This window comes from Tachyglossus aculeatus, chromosome 4 (genome assembly GCF_015852505.1).
Source record: "Tachyglossus aculeatus isolate mTacAcu1 chromosome 4, mTacAcu1.pri, whole genome shotgun sequence".
Classification (NCBI taxonomy): Eukaryota; Metazoa; Chordata; class Mammalia; order Monotremata; family Tachyglossidae; genus Tachyglossus; species Tachyglossus aculeatus.
In genome coordinates this window covers 76,839,048-76,857,851 of record NC_052069.1, presented here as the reverse complement: position 1 = coordinate 76,857,851, position 18,804 = coordinate 76,839,048, and the positions used below count along the sequence as shown (strand labels likewise).

The window sequence follows — 18,804 nt, the reverse complement described above, 5'->3', positions numbered from 1 at the left end:
CATGGTCTGTCGCCAGCCTCCCTCATTTGACTTTTGCAAGAAGCCCTAAATTTGGAAAAACACAAATGAAGAGCAATGTCTTACCGCCATCTTTAGTACACAGGTTAACAAGGCTGTGGACTGTGTCCATCAACTCCAGCTGTTGCTTCTGAAGAGCACTGTTGTTGTTCGTTGCCCTGTTCAACTGCTTTTCCAACTCCTGGATTATGTTAGTTTGCCGGAAAACTAAACCTTGCAGATTCTGTTTCTCCTCCTTCAGAGTGATCAGCTCTTCCTTGTGTCTCCCTTCCATTTCCATGATTTTATGCTCTAGCAAACTATAGAAAAGGTGGAAATGCATTAATAATACTACTTTTATTATTAATAATAATAACTGTTGTATTTGTTAAGCACATAATACGTCAGGCACTGTACTAAGCTCTGGGGTGGATACAAGCAGACATATCTTTACAGATGAGGCAACTGAGGCACAGAGAAATGAAGTGAGTTGCCTAAAGCCACACAAAAGATAAGTGGCGAAGCTGGAATTAGAACCCAGGTCCTTCTGACTTCCAGGCCTGTGCTCTATCCACTAAGCCATGCTGCTCTGCATTATTTACTGCTGTACATTCATTTTCGGAGGTGAGCTTCTTAATCCTGCTACATTTTGCTAGATTAGATAATTAGATTAGAGATGCCATTATGAAAATTATTTTTATTTTTAAAGCAACAAACTCTAATGTATAGACTGGGTGGAATATAATTGAAGTCTTCAGGGACTCAGTGTTCAACACATCTCACTTGAATTGCTCTTGAGTCAGGGCTTTCCTAATCAGATAGTTATTATGGGGGCTAGTGCAGTAGCTAATAAGGGATGGATAGTTCAAGCTACTGTTCAAATAATGATTACAGTCTAGTGGAACATTTGCTCAGCAATTTGGTCTGACAGAAACAATAGTTTCCAAATCATCATGGTTCAATCAATGAATGGTATTTATTGAGCATTTACTACATGCACAATAATAATAATAATGGCATTTATTAAGTGCTTACTATGTGCAAAGCACTGTTCTAAGCACTGGGGAGGTTACAAGGTGATCAGGTTGTCGCACAGGGGGCTCACAGCAGCATGGCTCAGTGGAAAAGAGCCCAGGCTTTGGAGTCAGAGGTCATGGGTTCAATTCCCAGCTCCGCCACTTGTCAGCTGTGTGACTTTGGGCAAGTCACTTAACTTCTCTGTGCCTCAGTTCCCTCACCTGTATAATGGGGATAAAGACTGTGAGCCTCCCGTGGGACACCCTGATCAGCTTGTAACCGCCCCAGTGCTTAGAACAGTGCTTTGCACATAGTAAGTGCTTAATAAATGCCATCATTATCATCATCTTTAATCCCCATTTTACAGATGAGGTAACTGAGGCACAGAGAAGTTAAGTGACTTGCCCAAAGTCACACAGCTGACAGTTGGCAGAGCTGGGATTTGAACCCATGACCTCTGACTCCGAAGCCCGTGCTCTTCCCATGGAGCCACGCTGTCCCTGCACTTGGCAGAGTATAATGCAACATAGTAGGTAGTCACTATCCCTACTTTCAAGGAGTTTACAACCTAGTGGAAGACCTGACAATTTACTGAAGGAGTTTACAACCTTGAATAAACATCTGTTCAAACATGAAACCAATAAAATGCAAATTAATGATTGTGAGGCTTTAGTTTTATTCCTCAGAGTCCTCAAAACAGGAACTACACTAATTAACGTTCACAATGCCTGGTGAGATAGGCAAACAAAAACTGATTAACTGGCTTAATGATCTGAATGTGTTTAGGTGTACACTGTGGAATGAGGTGGGAAGAGAAAACGTGATATTTGAAGCTTGGTCTTGCAGTCTATTCACTAGACAGTACTGTCTGCCTGATTCTGGGTTTCAAAGAGCTGCTGCTTCTGAAATTGGATTTCTTGTCCTAAATAGTGGTTGAGGCTTAGTTTGAGAAGAAAGACTTGGGGACTGAGAACCTGCATGCATGAAAGAATTGACAAAAGTGCTTGTGGTTTTCATGGTGCCACTCACACTCCCTTTCCCTTCTAGTCATGGTCCTGTTGAGGCAAATGTACACTGAGTGAGTAGCAAGGCATGGGTGCAGTACATTCTGAAGAGCACGCAGAGGATTTGTGTGTGCAAGAACTATTTATGGGTTACATACAGTGCAAAAAACATGCAGTGGTGTCAGTACTTGCTATGGACTTTGCCTCTCTCATTCACTCCTGCTGAGCCTGTCCATTTTACAATATTTCCTAGGGAGTTCTTCATTCAGTCAGTCAGCCAGTCGTATTTATTGAGCACTTACTGTATGCAGAGCACTGTACTAAGCACTTGAGAGAGTACAATAGAACAATATAGCAGGCACATTCACTGCCCATGAGCTTACAGTCAGAAGAACCCAATTCTTAGCATAACCCTAGCAACCCTAGCAAGCATTCACCTATTTTTAGATGTTTCCTACCCCTACTTCTGTGAGGTATGAGTTGGATAATGCCAAACAAGAACTCTGAAGTGATTTATAAAAGAAACCCAAAGAGCAGCTAATGGCACAAAGATGGCACAGACTTACAAAGGACTTTGGAATTCTTTCAGTCAATCAATTAATTGCATTTACCGAGTACTGTGTACAGCGCACTGAATTAACACTTGGGAGAGTACAACACAACAGAGTTGGTAGACATGTTCCCTGCCCACATGCTGCTTACAGTCTAGAGAGGATACTACTGAAAACAATATATTGAGGCGATGTGGTGACATCAGGTGGTTTTAGCATTGGATTGCCAACTCATGCCTGCCCTTAGTTAGCTCAGGACACCACGTGATTAACATATGCTTCTCTCCTTACCCCATATTGCTGGCCTGTTCTACACAGGAAGCCCTCCCAAAGTTCCTCAGGGTGATAGCAGAGTCCAAAGGACTTAGGGTGGAAGGGACAGTTTGTAATATTATCTACTCAATCAGGTAGATTAGCCGATCCAGGGATGGGCCTGAAATAGGCCTAGTGATACACAGCTCCAAATATACTGATTTGATTGTCAAGCATTAATGCTCCCTAGTGATCTCTCTGACCTCATTATCTTGTATCTGCTCCAATGCCCAGCACATTACTTGGCACAGAGAAAGCCTTAGAGATCACGGCTCTGGGTTCTTAAAATGTCATCTTCTTTCCCTCAGAATTCATGGGAAGCCTCCATGAATACATGATATAGTGGCTACAGCACAGGCCTGAGAGTCAGAAGGTCATAGGTTCTAAATCCAGCTCCACCCCTTTCTGCTTTGTGACCTCGGGCAAAACACTTCACTTCTCTGTGCCTCAGTTACCTCACCAGTAAAATGGGGATTGAGACTTTGAGCCCCACATGGGGCAGGGACTTTGTCCCATCCAATTTGATTGTATCCACCCTTACACTTAGTTCAGTGCCTGAAACATAGTAAGTGCTTAACAAATACCACAATTACTGTTAAAAAAGGCACATAGTAAGCAGAAACACACTTGGGTCCTGGCAATTGCCTAGAAATGAAAATGTTTCAAGTTTTGTGGAGTGCCTTTATACACTAGCCACCTACAGGGATGTGCGTGGACTTTCAGAAGGGACAAGAAGTTTGTAGTTTTCAAGATGTCATTCAAATGCCACAGAGCAGAGTTCTCTCACTACCCTACTTTGGAGAAGGAGAAGCTCAGCAATTCATCTAATAGGTAAAAGGCCCCAAAGGAGACCTTAAAAGACCTGGGAAGTTAGGGTTTTGTATCAGAAATGCCCCCTCTTTATTAAGAACACTATTTTCTCTGCCCACCCAAGTACAAGCTATTGTCAACATGCAGAGGCTTACAAAGTTGGCTCTGAAGAGGTTCGATCAAACAGTCAGAGGTATTTATTGAGCACATAATTTTTTTTTTTGTATTCATTAAGCACTTACCATGTGCCAGACACTATTCTAAATGCTGGGGAAAATACAAGATAGGTTGGACACAGTCCATGCCCCATCTGGGGCTCACAATCTTAATCACCATAGAGATGCAGCATGGTCTAGTGGCAAGAGCACAGGCTTGGGAGTCAGAGGTCATGGGTTCTAATTCCGGTTTCACCACTTGTCTGCTGTATAACCTTTGGCAAGTCACAACTTCTTTGGGCCTCAGTTACCTCATCTGTAAAATGGAGATTGAGACTGTGAGCCCCACATGGGTAATCCGATTACCTTGTATTTACCGCAGCGCTTAGAACAGTGCTTGGCACATAGTAAGCACTTAACAAATACCATAATTATTATATTATAGATTTTCCTTCATCTTTACCCATTGTCCCCATTAAAATGAATTGTCCAAGGTCTCACAGCAGACAAATGGCCGAGTCAGGATTAGAACCCAGGTCCTCTGACTCCCAGGCCCATGCTGGTTACACAAGTCCACAATGCTTGATGAACTATGTCTGTACTCTCTACTAAAGCAATATACTAAGACCTCGGGAAAGTATAAATAAAACATGCATTTCCTGCACACACAGTAAAATGTTTACAAATGGTGGGAGCAGTAAAAAGGACATGGATCAGCCATGAAGTACAATGAATATGTCAGGGGTAAATGTCAGAATAGATAACAGAAGGTAGAATTTAATATATATATTTACATACATATATATTTAAACACATCCTCATGATATATATATATATGTATAAATATATGTGTGTATAAATGTATATATGTATATGCATGTGTATATATATATTCATTTGTATAAACCTATAAGTGTTAAGAGTGGCTATAAGACTGATTTGACCCAGGGAATACTCCACCCTGCTCACCTCAGAAAAAGATTTTTACAACTGAATGATTAAACCAAAAGCGAAATACATGCCAAAACTGCTGTCATTAGCCAAACTACTACTTATGCAATAGGAGGTGCTACTAAAATACACTAATTTACAAACAAAGGAGTAGAACTGAACCCATTTAGGCTGAATTATATATGTTTAGTATTATTTCATTCTTATTTATAGATAAAATGTCAGTGGCAAAACGTCTGCATAATTGCATTTCCTTCACCTTTTAAGGGGAGCACAATATTTGATTAAATCACGAAAGCTTTGGCCACAAATGATTGATATGTAATGATTACAATCAATCAAAGGCATGCATTTACCATTTACTGTGTGCAGAGAACTGTACTAAAAACTTAGAAGAGTATAACAAAGTTGACAGACTCATTCCCTGCACACGAGGAGCTAACAGTCTGGAGGGGGAGACAGACATTAATATAAATAAATATGGATATGTTCACGAGACGTGAGAAGCAGTTTGGCCTAGTAGAAAGAGCAGGGGGCTGGGAGTCTGAGAATCTGGATTCTAATCCAGGCTCTGCCATTTGTCTGCTGTGTGACCTTAGGCAACTCACAACTTCTCTGTTTCTGTTACCATCTTAAACTGGGGGTTATAGCTGTGAGTGCCATGTGTGTCATGGACTGTGTCCTACCTACCAGAGAAGCAGCGTATCTCAGTGGAAAGAGCACGGACTTTGGAGTCAGAGGTCATGGGTTCAAATCCCAGCTGTGTGACTTTGTCAGCTGTGTGACTTTGGGCAAGTCACTTAACTTCTCTGTGCCTCAGTTACCTCATCTGCAAAATGGGGATGAAGACTGTGAGTCCCCCGAGGGACAACCTGATCAACTTGTAACCTCCCCAGTGCTTACAACAGTGCTTTGCACATAGTGCTTAATAAATGCCATTATTATCATTATTACCTGATCATCCTGTATCTATCCCAGTGCTAAGTACAATGGTTGGCATACAATAAGCGATTAACAAAGTACCGTTAAAAAAAGTGCTATAGGCCTGAGGATGGGGTGAATAAAGGGTGCAGATCTAAGTGCAAAATTAAATTCAGACCAGTTCCTCTCTCCAATCTAAAATGATATCCTAGAAAATGAAAATAGAAAGTAACAAATCTTTTCCTGAAATATGATGACCTCTGGCCTTTCAATTGGCTTAAGTATGGGATAATCTGCTCTTCAGTGGACTTTCTGGTGGAGTTATTAATGTTAGTTATTATTTGCCAAGTTTGGGGAATGGAGTATCCATAGCACTGTATTAAACATGAAAGGGGAAAATGGGTGCCATATGGACTCATAGTTGAAAAGAGAAAATCTCAACTGAAAAATAGCAGCTGAATTAGCATCACTGAGATGCTAATTTCTTTGTTGTTATTTTTTCACCCATTTAATATTGGATGCTTTCAGATTTCCAAAGGCTCTCATTTGGCATATCAGAAAAGAAAGGTGTTTTCAGCATTGATTGCAAAGGCTCAAAGAGATATATGAAGAAGCAAAATCTTGGTAGTTTAATGGCTTTGTCTATAAGGGGCAAGAATATATTTGGAAAAAAATTCTTCAAGGGGAAAATTTGCATTAGTAAGACTTTTACCAAAGTAGCAGGGTTTTAGAACTCTTCCTAACTCCTCCTCCTAGCTAGCATGTCTTTCTGACTCGCAGATACATTTTGGAATTTCCCAGTCCTGTCCTCTCACTATGGAGAGTCCCTGGGGAAGGCTGACACTGGGTGAGGGGCCGTGATGGGAGAGTTCAAGTATCTTGGAGAGAGTCCCCCAAACTGAGTGGGGCCATTCTGATTTCTGTAAAAGGGAAATGATTTACATAAAGGGAATTCATGTCTTGCTAATCTGCTGGAGTTCTTTTAAGGGATCAGCAAATAATGGAATAGTGGGAAACCAGAAAACATAATGTATTTATATTTTAAAAAGATCTCTGACTAGGTTCCACACCAAAGACATTAAAAAAAACCCCAGAAATCACTAATTTGGAGGGAATTCTTTGTCATGGATAGGAAACAAAGAGTAGGAATAACCACTGTGCAGGATGGATAAATGTAAATAGTGGTGTTTTCCCAGGGATATGTCCCAAGGCTGGTTTTGTTTATGCTCATAAATGAAGTGGAAATATTGTCTATGAAATATTCCAAATTACAACCATAAGCTCTGCTGTTGATCTAATGGAAGAAGCCCTGCTCTGAAGTTTTCAATCAATCAATCAAGAGACTTGGAGGTTCCTGGATGGATTGGCACATACTGTGCTACATCACATTAATCAGGCGAAATTCTTAAAGAGAATCTGATAAACAATTGGTTTATAGCACCTCCTGTTAGGCTGTCTTCATAAAGGTAAAGTACAGTTGCCCAATCTTCTGATCAGGGGCAGTTTGGGTAAAGGAGGAGGTGGGACTTCCTGTGAGGCTTGGGAGGGAGGAACTACGGGATAGCAGACTGGGGGATGTACACTATCCACTGGGAAGAATGTGTGTTTTCCTCCGCTGTCCCAGCTCCTCGGAAGGGTTTATGCTGTACAAGATCCACCTCCCCACTCATCAGCTGGGGCTCCAGAGTGGCAGCTGGAATGGGAAAAGCAGGAAACCCCCTGCAGCTCCTCACCAGAGTCCTAGGCACTTTGGCCTGGGCCCCAAGGTGGGCAGAGGAGATGAAATGAGAAGCTTCATGTTTGTTTCTTTAAAATACAAACCAAATAACCCCCCCCAAAAAAATACATAGCTCTGGGGCCAGCAGTGGTCCAGGGCAGGGGCAACCCCCAGGGCTGTGGAGAACTACAGTAACTGTTCATTCATCTTATTCATTTATCAGTGCTCAAACCAGTGGGACCATACCCATGCCTCCATTATGCCTACCTGGAGACTCATGGGGCCTGGTGCCAGGTCAGTGGCAGATTGCATGATGATGATAATGATATTTAAGCGCTTACTATGTGCCAAGTAATAATAATGATAATGATGGCATTTCTTAAGTGCTTACTAAGTACAAAGTACTGTTCTAAGGGCTGGAGTAGGTACAAGGTTCTCAGGTTGTCCCACTTGGGGCTCACAGTCTTAATCCCCATTTTACAGATGAGGTAACTGAGGCCCAGAGAAGTGAAGTGACTTGCCCAAAGTCATACAGCTGACAAGTGGCAGAGGTGGGATTAGAACTCAAGACCCCTGACTCCCAATCCTGTGCTCTTTCCACTAAGCCACTGTGCATCCCCTAGCATCCCCTAACATTCCCTTAACATCATTTTACTGGTAGAAGGAGGTGGCACCAATGATTGGTCATAATAATTCAATACTTCCACTAGAGACTTGTAGAACTGATAGGGCACCCAGTTAAATTTGTCATCTAACCAAACATGGGTTTTTATGGTGTTTGTTAAGTCATAATAACAATTGCGGTATTTGTTAAGCACTTACTATGTGCCAGGCACTGTACTAAGCATTGGAGTGGATACAAGCAAATTGGGCAGGACAAAGTTTCTGTCCCATGTGGGGCTCACAGTCTCGATCCTCATTTTATGAGGTAACTGAGGCTCAGAGAAATGAAATGACTTGCCCAAGGTCACACGGCAACAAGTGGCAGAGTTGGAATTAGAGCCCATGACCTTCTGACTCCCAGGCTCATGCACTACGCCAAGCTGCTGTGTCAAGCACTGTTCTAAGTGCTGGGGTAGCTACAAGTTAATCAGGTTGGACGCAGTCCCTGTCCCACATGGGGCTCACAGTCTAAGTAGGAGGAACAACAGACATTGAATCCCCTTTTTGCGGTTGAGGGAACTGAAGCACACATAAGTCAAGTGACTTGACCAAAATCACTCAGCCCCTAAGTGGTGAAGCTGGGATTAGAACCCAGGCCCTCTGGCTCCCAGTTCTGTGCTTTATCCACTAGGCAACATTGTTAGCCTCTTAGGAAAACTGCACCCCCATCTCAGACCTGACCTCAATCCTGGCTGTTGTCCTGCCTGCTGAGTGTATGCTATCAGTGGAGAAGCTTTCTGCCAACGAACTACGAAGGTGTTCTGAAAGTGGGTGGGCTCAGCAGGAATCCTATAAAATTTCTGGCTAACATGAGCTCTCGGTGGTCAGGGAATAAGTCTGTTTGTTGTTGCGTTGTACTTTCCCAAGTGCTTCATACAGTGCTCTGCACACAGTAAGTGCTCAATAAATACGACTGAATGAGTGGTAGAGATTACAGTGGCTACCAGGACAACCGTGGCTTAGTGGATAGAGCACAGGTCTGGAAGTCAGAAGGACCGGGGTTCTCATCCTCGCTCTGCTATGTGACGTCGGGCAAGTCACTTAACATCTCTGTTCCTCAGAAATATCATCTGTAAAATGGAGGTAAGAGGGTGAGCCCCATGTGGGACACCCAGCGCTTAGAACAGTGCTTGGCATATAGTAAGTGCTTATCAAACGTCATTATTATTTACAGTGTCCAATCTGATTACTTTTTATCCATCCCAGTGTTTACTACATTCATTCATTCATTCAATCGTAGTTATTGAGCACTTACTGTGTGCAGAGCACTGTACTAAGTTCTTGGGAAGTACAAGTTGGCAAAACATAGAGACGGTCCCTACCCAACAGCGGGCTCACAGCCTAGAAAGGGGAGATACAGAGCCTGGCACATTTTAAGTACTTAAACAAATACCTCCCCCCCAAATAAAAAGGTCCTGCATGTTAAAAATCTTGGCCTTCACTTTGCAATGGTCTATATCTCAGTTCACTCACTCTTTCAGTTAACAAACTGCTTTGACAGGAACATAATTGGCAGTGATGACAGAGTATGTGGGCACTGCACAAACCACTAGCCCTGATGTCAGTTCTTTCTCACAAATTCTCAATCCCATAGTTCCAGGACTGACATTCACTCCTATGTTGCTCTTGGTTGGTGACTAGAAGATCACTCAGGATTCAGGAATAAGATCTCATGATTGACTATTCTTTGAAATCTTTGTCCACATATGGGTCAGCAGTCATAAAGGTCAACCAAATGGTGGACTCAACAGAAAGGGGATAGAAAACAAAAGAAGATCATAGTTTTGCCACTATATAAACCCATTTTGTAACCACATCCGTTAGACTGAGTCACTGTCTCTTAAGAAGGATGGAAGAGAGCCAGAGGAAGTCCAGAGAAGGACGAGGAAGAAAGACTCCTTATGAATAGACGAAAACTTTGGACTCGGAAGTGGGTGGAAACACAGACTGAGACATGATGTGATTGAAGTCTGCTAATTGATGAGAGGTATGAAAAGAGTGGACGTGGAATGGTTGTTCACCACGTCAGGGGGAGAGGGCACACATTGAGGCTGGAGGGTGGTAGAACAAAATAAACAAAAGGAATCACTTCTTCCCACAGTGGGTGATAAGCATATGGAATTCATTACCACAGGAAGTTGTGCAGGTTGTAAATATCGTAACTTCAATAGAGGTTTGGGCCACAACAATATGGATTACTAGAGGCAAAGTTAATGGTGCAGAGAGAAAGGTTAGGGATGTAAATAGAAGGATGGGTATCAAGGGTAACCTTTAAATAATTCATCCAAGTTTCCTATTGCCTCTGTTACCATATTCTGGGAGGGTGGGACAATTCGTTTGACCTTCTAATGGCCTTTTTATGCTTAGAAATTACTTGGTTTCCACTTTGACATTATTTTTTTCTTCTAGGGGCTTTAATCCATATTTCCCCATTGTAGTTTAAAAGTTTCCCTGCTGCTACCAGTAAGTAGTTGCCCAGGGATATTTGACTTTAAGGCACTGAATCAATTCTCTCACCCTACTTGCACTCATTTCTCTCACACAACACCTCAGCTTTCATGCTTCATTCCCTTAAGCCAGCACAATCACTATGCCTCACTATGCCTCTTTGTCATGTCTCTCGATGTCCTCTTGCTCATGTCCATACTTCTGCTTCTCTCTCCCCCTTCTCATCCTTATGACTAGAGAAGCAGCATGGCTCAGTAGCAAGAGCATGGACTTGGGAGTCAGAAGGCGTGGATTCTAATCCCAGCTCTGCCACTTAGCTGTGTGACTTTGGGCAAGTCACTTCATTTCTCTGTGTCTCAGTTCCTTTATCTGTAAAATGGGGATGAAGACTGAGAGCCCCATATGGGACAACCTTGATTACCTTGTATCACCCCCCCCCCCCCCCCACCCCATGCTTACAACAGTGCTTGGCACATAGAAAACACTTAAATACCAACATTATCATTATTATTATTATCATCCTGCAGACCACCATTCTCCCCATCCACCAAGCTGTCCTGAACTCACACAACCTACAGAAAGCCTTCCCTAATTAATTTCATCTTTGCACTGCTGATGATCCCTTCAACTGCTGCTTCAGTACTTCTGTGTCACTTTAGCAGTTTGATATTCACCCTGGCTGTACTTATGTACTCATCTTTAAAACTCTGTTATTTCTCCCAAGCTGTACTTTATTTTAGTAGCTTTCTCTCCTACTAGATGGTATGCTCCTGGTGGACAGAACCTGTGTTTACTAATAGTATCGTACTCTCCCAGCACCTATTATTATTATTATTGCATTTGTAAAGCGCTTACTATGTGCCAGGCGCTACACTAAGAGCTGGGGTGGATACAAGCAAATCGGAATAGACACAATCCCTGTCCTAAGTGGGGCTCACAGTCTCAATCCTCATTTCACAGATGATTTAACTGAGGCAAAGAGAAGTGAAGTGACTTGCTCAAGGACACACAGCAGAGAAGTGGCGGAGATAGGATTAGAACCCATAACCTTCTGACTCCCAGGCTGGCACTCTATCCATTACACCATGCTGCTTCTCTTAGTGCAGTGCTCTGGTCAGAATAAATCTTCAAAAATATTGACGATTATCCTTAGCATTTCAAAATGAACTTTGAATCTTGCAATTTAGTAGTGTCCTATCCATAATACTATTTTGTAGAAATAATTTTGTTAGTGAAGCACTGTGGCATAGTGGAAAGAGCATGGGCCTGGTTTCTGACCCTGCCTCTGCACTGGACAGTTGTGGGACCTAGGGCAGGTTGCTTATTTCTTTGTGCCTCAGTTTACTCAATCAATCAATGGTATTTATTGAGCAACTTACTATATACAGAACACCATACTAAGTGCTTGGGAAAAGTATAATACAACAGAATTAGCTGTCCCATTCTCTCACCATAATGAGTTTACAGTCTACAGGGGGATACAAACATTCTCATATGTAAAACAGGTTTCAAATATCTACTCCTCATACATAGAGAGCACTGGTTGAAATAGAAACTGCGACCGATCTGCTTGTATTTATGTTATTGTTTAGAATAGTGTTTGGCATATAATAAGGGTGTGTTATTGTTATTACTGTTAGATTACCCTAATAGTTTGTGCTCTGTATAGGCCAAGGACTGGGGTAAAATTAGGAAAAGAAGGAGAAACTGAAATGTGAGGCAAAACTAACCGGAGGAAATCTCTTGAGTAGTAAGAGTAAAGCGAACTATACTATCTGTTTGTATATGTTGAATAAACATGGGATATTTTCAAGGATTTGCAAAAAAGCAATACAGCTCAAATTCCCCATTTCATTTCTTCCTTTTGATTCCAAGCTCCTTGCAAAAGCTATCCATATGGTCTGCCCCTAAGCACTCACTACAGTTATTTCTTCATTTCAGTGAAGAATTTCTTCAATTCCAACGAAAGTGACCACTAATTGCCTCCTACAGCCAAAGGAAATGGTTCCTTTTCATTAACTTAATTCTCCATTGTCTTTCATGCCACCCTTCAGGCTCCCCTCAACACTCTCTCTTTCTTTAGGTCTCTTTTCAAGACTGATTCTCGTCTTGCTTTCACCTTCTCCTCTGGAATCCACTGCTCTGCTTGGTACTTGGTAATTTTCCCGAAAGGCTCCATCCTAATTAATTTTCCTTAATACTAGAACTCATTGTCGAATTCAATCATTCATTCAATCGTATTTATTGAGCGCTTACTGTATACAAAGCATTCAATCATTAATTTAATCGTATTTATTAAGCGCTTACTGTGTGCAGAGCACTGTACTAAGCACTTGGGAAGTACAAGTTGGCAACATATAGAGATGGTCCCTACCCAACAACGGGCTCACAGTCTGGAAGGGGGAGACAGACAACAAGACAAAACATGTGGACAGGTGTCCCAGGCACTATACTAAGTGCTTGGGACAGTACAAAATAACAACAGACACTTTCCTGCCCACAATGAGCTCACAGTCTAGAGGGGAGACAGACATTACTATAAATAAATAAATGCAGATATATATAGACATATACTTTTGTGCTGTGGGGATGGGAGGGAGGGCGATTGAAGGAACAAGTAAGTGCAGTACATTAGACAGTGGGAGAAGAGGAGAGGAGGGCTTAGTCAGGGAAATATTGATTCAGAAATATCATTTCATGGGCTTCAGTTACCCTGTCTGTTCAGGGATAATTTGGCTCTCTCTATTCACCAAGGATCTCTTGCCCATATTTCAATTGTCTGCTGTGTTAACTTAGGAAAGTCATTTAACTTCTCTATACCTCAGTTTTCTCATCTGTAAAATGTGAATGAAATACTTGTTCTCCCTCCCCTTTGGGCTGTGAACTCCATATAGGACAAAGACTGTATCTGATCAGATTATTTTTTTTTATCTACCCCAGCATGTAGTACAGTACTTGGCACTTCCCCCCACCCCTCCATGGCTCAGCATGACCATGACTGAGCTCTTTTCTTCTTTTAGAAGAAGCTCACATTCCCAACTTTCCAATTACTATAGTGATGCTACCAACTCAGGGTCAAGTCTCTATCCTTTGCCCCTTCCTTCATCCAATAAATTGACACAATTAACACTTCTTTCTTCATAATATCACTCTTTTCACTCATAGTGAAATACTTGTGAAACCTATGCCTGAATCATCTTCTAGCAGTCTGTTAAACTGCTGCAAACTCCTTACCAAGTGGCATGCCACTAACACACCTTATTTTTTTAAAATTGGTATTTGTTGTGTTGTGCACTTACCATAGTAAGTGTACTAAGTGCTGGAGTAGATGCAAGATAATAAGCCCAGTGTTGGGTAGGGACCGTCTCTATATGTTGACGACTTGTACTTCCCAAGTGCTTAATACAGTGCTCTGAACACATTAAGCGCTCAATAAATACAATTGAATGAATGAATGAATAATCAGGTCCCCCAGGGGCTCATAGTCTAAGTAGGAGGGAGAAAGGGATTGAATCCCTATTTTTCAGATGAGGGAACTAAGGGACAGATAAGTGACCTGCCCAAGGTCACATAGCATGTACGTGGTGGATTTGGGTTTAGAACTCAGATTGTCTGACGCCCAGGCCTATGCTCTTTCTACTAGGCCATGCTGCTTCCCTGTTATATAAACAGGCTGAGTCCCTATAAAAATTTAATCCCAGGCAATTCTTATCTTTATTTCTCCAATAATAGACCTGACCTCAGAGGTTTACTTCAATTACACTTCCCACCTCCCAGGTTAACATGGCTGGGCTGGAAGTCCAATGAAAAGAGACTTTCTCACAAGATTTTTAGTACTTCCTGTCTCCCATCAGTCTGTAAATACTTTGAGAACAGACACTCTAGTGGTATTTTGGCACTTGGCTTCCAGCTGGAACCAGAGATTCAGAACAGTGCAAGACAGAAGAAGAAATATTATTTTTGAAAAAAGAATATAAGCTTGGAATTTCAGGGAAAGCTCTACGTGAATTATAGCATCTCAAAATTCTGATTGGACTTCCAGGCTTCACTCATTTCTCCCCAGCTCAGTTAATCAATCATTGGAATTTGTTGAGTGCTTACTATGTGCAGAACAATTTACTGAACAGTTATTAAACAAACAGTTCATGTCATCTCAATGCATGGTCTAGTGGATTGATAATAATGATGGTATTTCTTAAGCACTTACTATGTGCCAAGTACTGTTCTAAGCGCTGGGGTAGATACAAGGTAATCAGGTGGTCCCACGTGGGGCTCACAGTCTTAATCTCCATTTTACATATGAGGTAACTGAGGTACAGAGAAGTAAAGTGACTTGCCCAAACTCACACAGCTGACAAGTGGCAGAGATGGGATTTGAACCCATGACCTCTGACTCCCAAGCCCGTACTCTTTCCACTAGGTCATGTTGCTTCAGCACAGGCCCAGTAGTCAGAGGACCTAAATTCTAATCCTAGCTCTGCCACTTGCCTGCTGTGTGAAACACCACAAGCCACTTAATTTCTCTGTGCCTCAGTTTCGTCAACTGCAAAATTAATCAATTTATATATTGAGCACTTACTGTGGGCAGAGAACTGTACTAAGTACTTGGGAAAGTACAGTGCAAAGGAATTGGTACCTGATCTCTCTCGTACTTGACTATGAGCACCACGTAGGACAGGGACTGAACCAGTCTGATTGACTTATATTTACTCCAATGCTTAGAACAGTGCTTGACACATAGTAAGCGCTTAATATTATAAAAAAAAATAAGAAACAGTGTGGCTGCCCAGATCATCTTTGTGCAGAAACGCTCTGGGCATGTTACTCCCCTCCTCAAAAATCTCCAGTGGCTGCCTGTCAACCTACGAATAAGCAAAAACTCCTCACTCAGCTTCAAGGCTCTCCATCACCTCGCCCCCTCCTACCTCACCTCCCTTCTCTCCTTCTACAGCCCAGCCAGCAGCCTTCGCTCCTTGGCCACTAACCTCCTCACTGTACCTCGTTCTCACCTGTCCCACCATTGACCCCTGGCCCATGTCCTTCCCTTGGCCTAGAATGCCCTCCCTCCACACATCTGACAAGCTAGCTCTCTTCCTCCTTTCAAAGCCCTACTGAGAGCTCACCTTCTCCAGAAGGCTGTCCCAGACTGAGCCCCCCTTTTTCCTCTCCTCCTCCCCATCCCCCCACCCTACCTCCATCCCCTCCCCACAGCACTTGTATATATATTTGTACAGATTTATTACTCTATTTTACTTGTACATATTTACTATTTATTTTGTTAATGATGTGCATATAGCTTTAATTCTATTTGTTCTGACAATTTTGACACCTATCTACATGTTTTGTTTTGTTGTCTGTCTCCTCCTTTTAGACCATGAGCCCGTTGTTGGGCAGGGACCACCTCTATATGTTGCCGACTTGTACTTCCCAAGCACAGTAAGCGCTCAATAAATATGATTGAATGAATGAATGGAGCACAGGCCTGGGAGTCAGAAAGACCTGGGATTTGCCACTTGTTGGCTGTATGACCTCGGGCAAGTCACTTAACTTCTCTGTCCCTCATTTCCCTCATCTGTAAACCCTAAATCAATCAATCGTATTTATTGAGTGCTTACTATGTGCAGAGCACTGTACTAAGCGCTTGGGAAGTACAAATTGGCATCACATAGAGACAGTCCCTACCCAACAGTGGGCTCACAGTCTAAAAGGGGGAGACAGAGAACAGAACCAAACATACCAACAAAATAAAATAAGTAGGATAGAAATGTACAAGTAAAATAAATAAATAAATAAATAAATAAATAGAGTAATAAATATGTACAACCATATATACATATATACAGGTGCTGTGGGGAAGGGAAGGAGGTAAGACGGGGGGATGGAGAGGGGGATGAGGGGGAGAGGAAAGAAGGGGCTCAGTCTGGGAAGGCCTCCTGGAGGAGGTGAGCTCTCAGCAGGGCCTTGAAGGGAGGAAGAGAGCTAGCTTGGCGGATGGGCAGAGGGAGGGCATTCCAGGCCCGGGGGATGGGCCTGGGATATGGACTGTATTCAATCTGATTATCTACTATCCCAGTGTTTAGTACAGGGCCTAACAAATACCATGAAAATACGTTCATAGAAAAGAGGATTTGCTTTGGGTTATTACACTGTTTCCCCCAACAGACTATTTATCATAATGGCAAATTAATTCAGAGTGGTGACAGTTGCCTAAGCTTCATTTGTCCTAATATGGCTGATGTCTCCCCCTTTTAGACTGTGAGCCCACTGTTGGGTAGGGACTGTCTCTATATGTTGCCAATTTGTACTTCCCAAGCGCTTAGTACAGTGCTCTGCACATAGTAAGCGCTCAATAAATACGATTGATGATGATGATGATGATGTCAGAAAAGGAGGAAAACGTTGACAATATATAAACCTTCCCTGTCTCAACCAGCCCACAGATGTTTCGGGTTGTAGTAATTATATCCTTCTCCTTATATAGATGGTGTCAACATGTGGTCCAAAGATGCTGCTCTATTTGGGGAGTTTGCTCTACAGATTAAGATGTCCTGGGATAGGGCCACAATTTCAAGCTGCGATGTCTCTTTCCCACAGTCAGTGGAGCTGGTCCAATTGGGATATAACAAGAAACATCTCCAAGGCTAAAACCCAAATTTTCTGAGAATTAAAGAAAAAAAAATCAACAAGCTGTTTTTGAAGGGGTGGGGAGGGTATTTCTTTCACTATTCTTAGAAGAATTGAAAGGCAAGAGTATACTTTGTAATTGGAGAATATGGAATTTTCTTTCAATAAATGTCTATAAAATAAGACTGGTGTTCATCTGCCCCGGGTTGGTTTAACATCAACCCTATTTTGAGGTTGAGCCATAGAGCAGGCAATCTTCCAAGCTCCCTTTCAGCTCTGAAATTTTATATTTAATTCCATCTGAAAGCAAGAATAGTATCTAGAGACAAGTTGCTTTCAAAAACAAGAGAACATTCTATACCAGCTTCTGGGCTTCAATGATCAAAACAAATTCCAAGAGTATATGAAGAGTTTTTTTATGAATTCTCATAAAACACCAACTGCCACACTTATATCATTTGGAGTCGACTAACATTGTGTTCCCATCACAGGAAGTGGCTAACAGACTCTGAAAAGGAACCATGCCAAGACTGGTATGAGTATAACTGAAACTGCCATTATTTATATTTTTATGATAGATTATGGTTCATAATTCAGATAATGTGGTAAGTTTCATTTAGACCGTATAAGCAGTTACTTGGTGATTCAATTTTGAAAAGTACTTTTCCCTTATAAATAATTGTTACCTAACAATAAAGCAGGGCAGAGGGAATAAGTTTAGCTAGTCTGAAAGTGATACACAAAAATTTAAAATTATGACTGGCTGGCGTCACATCTATGGAATGTTTGAGATTGAGTAAGAATGCCTGTGGAATAAGTCAATGGAATGTCCAGAAATCCCAATATGGCAAAAATTAAATACACTTTCATTACTGGTTGTCCATAAAGTGATGCTGCAAACTAGCTCTCTTCCTCCCTTCAAAGCCCTATTGAGAGCTCACCTCCTCCAGGAGGCCTTCCCAGACTGAGCCCCCCCTTTTGCCCTCTTCTCCTCCTCCCCTCATTGCCCCCTTCCTCCCTCTACCCTCCCCCTTCCCCTCCCCACAGCACTTGTGTATATTTGTGCATATTCATTACTCTATTTTATTAATGATGTGTATATAGCTATAATTCTATTTATTCTGATGGCATTGACACCTGACTACTTGTTTTATTTTGTTGTCTGTCTCCCCCTTCTATTCTGTGAGCCAATTGTTGGTTAGGGACCATCTCTATATGTTGCCAATTTGTACTTCCCAAGTGCTTAGTACAGTGCTCTGCACACAGTAAGTGCTCAATGAATACGATTGAATGAATGAATAAGCACATTGAATTACTTATCTCAAAAAGGACACCCTATTGATCTTCTTTGTCAGTGATTCCTGGGTTTATATTTGAAGGCTGTCATACTGCACTTGGAAAGCGACAGGGATGTTGAACCAAAGGGCAGCCATTGGTAAGTAAATATCTGTTCCTCCACCTTTTTATAAGTCCCATGTGGGAGAGGGATATGGCCTAGTAGATAGAGCATGGGTCTGGGAGTCAGAAGGACTTAGGTTCTGTTCCCAGCTCTGACACATGCCTGCTGTGTGACCTTGGCAAGCTACTTTTATCTCTGAGCCTCAGTTCCTTCATCTGTTAAATGTGGATTAAAA

The 18,804-nt window shown here is 42.0% G+C and overlaps 1 protein-coding gene across 2 annotated transcripts in view; it reads right to left on the bottom strand.

Moving 5' to 3' along the window:
- The window catches only part of ANGPT1 (angiopoietin 1), a 265,372-nt gene that overhangs the window by 84,253 nt on the left and 162,315 nt on the right, over positions 1–18,804 (bottom strand). For both annotated transcript variants that reach the window (XM_038744581.1, XM_038744582.1), the window contains one exon: positions 85–317. In XM_038744581.1, the coding sequence (XP_038600509.1) occupies positions 85–317 (233 nt within the window). The remainder of the gene's footprint in view (positions 1–84; positions 318–18,804) is intronic.